This window comes from Erythrolamprus reginae, chromosome 1, assembly GCF_031021105.1.
Source record: "Erythrolamprus reginae isolate rEryReg1 chromosome 1, rEryReg1.hap1, whole genome shotgun sequence".
NCBI lineage: Eukaryota > Metazoa > Chordata > Lepidosauria > Squamata > Dipsadidae > Erythrolamprus > Erythrolamprus reginae.
In genome coordinates, this window is record NC_091950.1 from 13,115,791 (window position 1) to 13,122,437 (window position 6,647).

General features: G+C 43.1%; 1 protein-coding gene across 1 annotated transcript in view; it reads left to right on the top strand.

The window, feature by feature from the left end:
* Positions 1-439: 439 nt before the first annotated feature.
* The window catches only part of LOC139156521 (mast cell protease 2-like), a 13,776-nt gene continuing 7,568 nt past the window's right edge, over positions 440-6,647 (top strand). The window contains exons 1-2 of the mRNA XM_070732247.1: positions 440-544; positions 3,891-4,038. Coding sequence (XP_070588348.1) covers positions 478-544; positions 3,891-4,038 — 215 coding nt within the window. The 5' untranslated portion in view covers positions 440-477. The remainder of the gene's footprint in view (positions 545-3,890; positions 4,039-6,647) is intronic.

Genomic DNA, 6,647 nt, shown 5'->3' on the forward strand with positions numbered 1-6,647 from the left:
CGCTCCTGATTGGCTCAGACGCGGCCGGCTCTAGCTTTGGCGGGAACCGCAAATGTATAAAAGGAGCGGTCTCTCCAGGCAGAGTCAGTCGGTACTCGCTGAATTGTCACTTTGCCTTGCTGAGCTGTCACTTATTTTCTGAGCTGAATAAAAGTACCGATTGCTCAAAACCCTGCCTCTGGGTCTACTTCACTTTTCTCTTTCTCCATCTCTTCCTTCTCCCCTTCCCCCGTTCCTCCTGTCCAACTAATCTCCTCTTTCCCAAGGTTTGGGCCCGGCTGACCTCTTTCCAAGAAGCAACATTGATCACAATCGTTCGAAACTGAAATGTTAGCAGATACACAACCCACAGAATCAGATAGTCACCATTTCCAACGGTCAACCGAAGGGCTATATAAAGAAGACAGCCCTGCAGAGAGGACCAAAGACTTTCCCATCTTCTCATTCTGGAACTGCAACATCTGCCCTAGAACCGAGATGGACGAGGCTTGGAGACTCTGCTCCCTTTTGGTGGCTCTCCTGTCCACCTCCTTGGCCACTGCTGGTAAGTAGCTTAGGAGGCTGTTCTCCAAGGAGTTTCCATCAGAGGTGGACTTCGCATAATTAATCTACTAGTTAACTCACCCAGCATAAAGAATGGGAGCATGTGCACTTTGCTTGTGTGCGCAACTTGCACGCATACGCACGGCTTAGAAATAGACTAGACTAGACTAGAATAGAATAGAACAGAATAGAACAGAATAGAAAATAAGGAATAGAATAGATAGATTAGACTAGACTAGACTAGACTAGACTAGACTAGACTAGACTAGACTAGACTAGAATAGAATAGAACAGAGCAGAACAGGAATAGAATAGAATAGAAAATAAGAACTAGAATAGAATAGAATAGAACAGAATAGAAAATAAGGAATGGAATAGATAGATTAGACTAGACTAGACTAGACTAGACTAGAACAGAACAGAACAGAACAGAACAGGAATAGAATAGAATAGAAAATAAGAAATAGAATAGAATAGAATAGAAAATAAGGAGTAGAGTAGAGTAGACAGAACAGAATAGAATATTGGAATGAAGAATAGAATAGAATAGAATATTGGAATGAAGCATAGAATAGAATAGAATAGAATATTGGAATGAAAAATAGAATTGAATAGAATAGAATATTGGAATGAAAAATAGAATAGAATAGAATAGAATATTGGAATGAAGCATAGAATAGAATAGAATAGAATAGAATATTGGAATGAAGAACGGAACAGAACAGAATAGAATGCTTTATTGGCCAAGTATGATTGGACACTATATTCTATTCTATTCTCTTCTGTTTTCTCTCCTCTTCCACTCTATTCTATTTTCTATTCTAAGGAACCTGGAGAGGTCAATCGTGGATAGTCTAAGGGAAAAATGTTGGGGGTTAGGGGTTGACACTACTTTGAAATGGTATACATCTGCTCGAGCAGAGGGTTGGACTTGAAGACCTCCAAGGTGCCTCTCATTCTGACCGATGATGCTCCAGCCTTTGTTTTGAGTGTCTTCTCTGATAATACTGAGTTTGTTCTGCTAACTCAGGGGTAGGCAAAGGTGGCTCTTCTATGACAGGTGGACTTCAACTTCCAGAATTCCTGAGCTAGCATCATTAGTTCAGGAATTCTGGGAGTTGAAGTCCACAAGTCATTGAAGAGCCACCTTTGCCTACCCCTGTGCTAACTGATAGTTGATATGGATCATAAGCAGTGATGAGCTCCTACGGGAACGGTCAGGAACGCAGTTCCGGTAGCAAAATTTGGAGCTCCACCCCACCCAATTTGCACTGAAAGATGTTGAAACAAAATGCATAAGCCACGTCCACAGTAGCAAAGATTTTGGTAGCCCATCACTGATGAGAAGGATCCTTCCTGAGATCTATTTTGAACCTGGTAAATGTCCATTTCATCCATGCATGGACATCTCAACTTCTCATGGTGAGACACCACTTTGAACTGTGTTTTTTCGAGGTGAAAGGAATCCCCCAAAACGGGAAGAAAACAAAGGGAGTGACTCAAGTCCTTTTTCCAGCTGTGGTCCAGAGGGTCAGCCCTAAATGTGTGTGCCTTCCGTCCCCTGTCCTATTGCTCTCCCAAATCTCCTATACCTTTCTTCTATTCCTATATCTCTTCTTCTATTATTTCATTGATATATTCTATTACTATACCTTCTTTTCTATTATTTCTTAGATATATTTTACCATGAGTATCTCCTCTATAACCTTCATCATGTATTTTACTATGTGTATATAGATATATACCCACTAAAACCCTCATTGTGTATTGGATAAAATTAAAAAAATAAAATAAAAAATAAAACAAATTGAGACCTTGGGTTCTTCTGGATGTGAATCCTAATCCCTCAATTCCGGCTTTCTACAAGGAATACAATTTGTAGCCTGCCAGCAAACCCAATTGTATTACCAATAACAACAATAAAAACAACAACAACAACAACAACAGAGTTGGAAGGAACTCAATCTGTCTAGTCTGGGGGACAGAAGGGAAAGGAGGGACACGATTGAAACATTTAAATAAGTTAAAAGGTTAAATAAGGTTAAGGAAGGAAGTGTTTTTAATAGGAAAGTGAACACAGGAACAAGGGGACACAATCTGAGGTTAGTTCGGGGAAAGATCAGAAGCAACGTGAGAAAATATTATTTGACTGAAAGAGTAGTAGATGTTTGGAACAAACTTCCAGCAGACGTGGTTGATAAATCCACAGTAACTGCATTTAAGACTGGCTGGGATAAACATAGATCCATCCTAAGATAAAATACAGGAAATAGTATAAGGGCAGATTAGATGGACCATGAGGTCTTTTTCTGCCGTCAATCTTCTATGTTTCTATGGAAGGGACCTTGGAGGCCTTCGAGTCCAACCCCCTGCTTAGGCAGAAAACCTTACACCACTTCAGACAGATAGTTATCCAACATCTTCTTCAAAACTTCCAGTGTTGGAGCATTCACCACTTCTGGAGGCAGGCTGTTCCAAGGATTAAATCGTTCTAACTGTCATAGAAAGATAGAAACATAGAAGACTGACGGCAGAAAAAGACCTCATGATCCATCTAGTCTGCCCTTATACTATTTCCTGTATTTTATCTTACAATGGATATATGTTTATCCCAGGCATGTTTAAATTCGGTTACTGTGGATTTACCAACCACGTCTGCTGGAAGTTTGTTCCAAGGATCTACTACTCTTTCAGTAAAATAATATTTTCTCATGTTGCTTTTGATCTTTCCCCCAACTAACTTCAGATTGTGTCCCCTTGTTCTTGTGTTCACTTTCCTATTAAAAACACTTCCCTCCTGGACCTTATTTAACCCTTTGACATATTTAAATGTTTCGATCATGTCCCCCCTTTTCCTTCTGTCCTCCAGACTATACAGATTGAGTTCATGAAGTCTTTCCTGATACGTTTTATGCTTAAGACCTTCCACCATTTTTGTAGCCCGTCTTTGGACCCATTCAATTTTATCCATCTCTTTTTGTAGGTGAGGTCTCCAGAACTGAACACCATAGTCCAAATGGGGTCTCACCAGCGCTCTATATAGCGGGATCATAATCTCCCTCTTCCTGCTTGTTATACCTCTAGCTATGCAGGCAAGCATCCTACTTGCTTTCCCTAACGCCTGATTGCACTGCTCACCCATTTTGAGACTGTCAGAAATCACTTCCCCTAAACCCTTCTCTTCTGAAGTCAGGAAATTTCTCCTTAGTTCTAAGTTGCTTCTCTCCTTGTTTAGTTCCCACCCATTGCTTCTTGTTCTGCCTTCATGTGCCTTGGAGAATAGGTGGACTCCTTCTTTGTGGCAGCCCCTGAGATATTGAGGCTGATCCTTCTTCGCCTCTTTGCAGGGCCCCTTCGCAGCCAGATCGTCGGGGGACATGAAGCGAAGCCGCACTCCAGACCTTACGCGGCCGCATTGAAAATCCGTGGAAATTTTGGATGTGGGGGGTTCCTCATTGCCCCCCGGTGGGTGATGTCAGCAGCTCATTGCAACAGGTGAGTTCGCATTCGGGATCAGCAGTTCCCTAATTGGATGAAATGGATTGAATGTACACTGCTCAAAAAAATAAAGGGAACACTCAAAGAACCCATCCTAGATCTGAATGAACGAACTATTCCCATTGAATACGTTGTTCTGTACAAAGCTGAATGTGCACAACAGCAGGTGAAATTGATTGTCAATCAGTGTTGCTTCCTAAGTGGACAAGTTTGATTTCACAGATGTTTGATTTACTTGGAGTTATATTGTGTTGTTTAAGTGTTCCCTTTATTTATTTATTTTGAGCAATGTATGTGCCACTTATTTGACTGTGCAGCCTCTCTGGACGGCTTCCAAACTTCATTAAAAACATCATTTAAAAGTACAAACGTTACGTTTACATTAAAATCAGAATACTATGGGGGAGAAGGGAGTCTTGTCCCTAGTCCAATCACCCACCCCCTCCAGCATGGTATGCCCCTATTAGGGTCCCCGGACCATTGGCAGAGCTTGGTTTCAGGGCTCTTGAAGAAGGCCAAGCGGGAGGGCAGATCTCATCTTGGGGAAGGCATGGTGTTCCAGAGGGCAGGAGCCACAGCAGAAAAGGCCCTTCTCCTGGATCCCACTAGCTGGAAATCCTTGACCAAAGGGCAGGGATGAAATTCAATTTTTTTTCCTTACTGGTTCTGTGGGTGTGGCTTGGTGTGCCTGGCAGCAAGAGGATACTGCAAAATCCCCATTCCCACTCAACTACAGGGGAAGGATACTTACTTACGGGACCACCTTCTGTAGCATGATCCCAGCGACCGGTTAGGTCCCACAGAGTCGGCCTTCTCCTGATCCCATCAATTAGACAGTGTCACTTGGCAGAGCATAGGGGAAGAGCCTTCTCTCTGGGGACTCCGGTCTTCTGGAATCACTTTAAAATATGTAAATAGATAGTAGTAGTAGTAGTAGTAGTAGTAGTAGATAGCAGCAGTAGTAGATACTTGGAACAAACTTCCAGCAGACGTGGTTGGTAAATCCACAGTAACTGAATTTAAGCATGCCCGGGATAAACATATATCCACCCTAAGATAAAATACAGGAAATAGTATAAGGGCAGACTAGATGGACCATGAGGTCTTTTTCTGCCGTCAATCTTCTATGTTTCTATGTTTCTATGTTTCTATGTTTCTATGTTTATGTACAGAAGGCTGCAAACCTCGGCATCTGCCAGAGCAATGCTAATTTATGAGTCCAAAAGGTCAGAGTTAACCACACAAGTCAGCACAGAAGCTTTTCTGGCTTACGTCAGCCAAATAACTCACCGAGTGTCAGAATGTTCAAAGATGTCTATGTTTTGCTCTTGAGTTAAAATGGTATATAAAAGAAACACCCCCAATTTGGTGGTGGGGTGTGAATGATTGTCTGGTGGTGGGCACCAAGCACAGAGCACTTGTTGTATGTTTTGTGTGTGTGTTGATATTCTATATTTTAAAATCAATTTTAAAAATTTAATTAAAAAATGGAATCAGCTCGCCCCCCCCCCCCCCGGAGATCCGCACTGCCCCCACCCTCCTCGCTTTCTGCAAGAGTCTTAAGAGTCACCTGTGTCACCAGGCTTGGGACGAGTAGACTCTAACCCCCTGGCCGATGAATGTCACGTATGGTTGATGTTTGAGGGGGTCTGATTGGTTTTTAGAAATAAATTGGGGATTATAGATTGTATAATTAGTTTTAAATTAATTGGATTTAGATTATTATATTGTATTGTTTTCTTTTTTATATGTTGTAAGGCGCCCCGAGTCCTCGGAGAGGGATGGCAGATAAATCAAATAAATAAATAAATAAATACTGCAAAAACTCCATTCCTACCCAACTCCGGGGAAGGATACTGCAGAATCTCCATTCCTTCCCCACTCCTGGGGGAAGGATACTGCGAAAACTCCATTCCCACCCAACTCCAGGGAAGGATACTGCAGAATCTCCATTCCTTCCCCACTCCTGGGGGAAGGATACTGCGAAAACTCCATTCCCACCCAACTCCAGGGAAGGATACTGCAGAATCTCCATTCCTTCCCCACTCCTGGGGGAAGGATACTGTGAAAACTCCATTCCCACCCAACTCCGGGGGAAGGATACTGCAGAATCTCCATTCCTTCCCCACTCCTGGGGGAAGGATACTGCGAAAACTCCATTCCCACCCAACTCCGGGGGGAAGGATACTGAAGAATCTCCATTCCTTCCCCACTCCTGGGGGAAGGATACTGAAGAATCTCCATTCCTTCCCGACTCCAGGGGGAAGGATACTGCGAAAACACCATTCCTTCCCCACTCCTGGGGGAAGGATACTGCAGAATCTCCATTCCTTCCCCACTCCTGGGGGAATGATACTGCGAAAACTCCATTCCTTCCCCACTCCTGGGGGAAGGATACTGCAAAAACTCCATTCCTTCCCCACTCCTGGGGGAAGGATACTGCGAAAACTCCATTCCCACCCAACTCTGGGGAAGGATACTGCAAAAACTCCATTTCTTCCCCACTCTGCGGACAGCCAGAGGTGGCATTTGTCGGTTCTCTGAACTACTCAAAATTTCCGCTGCCGGTTCTCCAGAACCTGTCAGAACCTGCTGAATTTCACCCC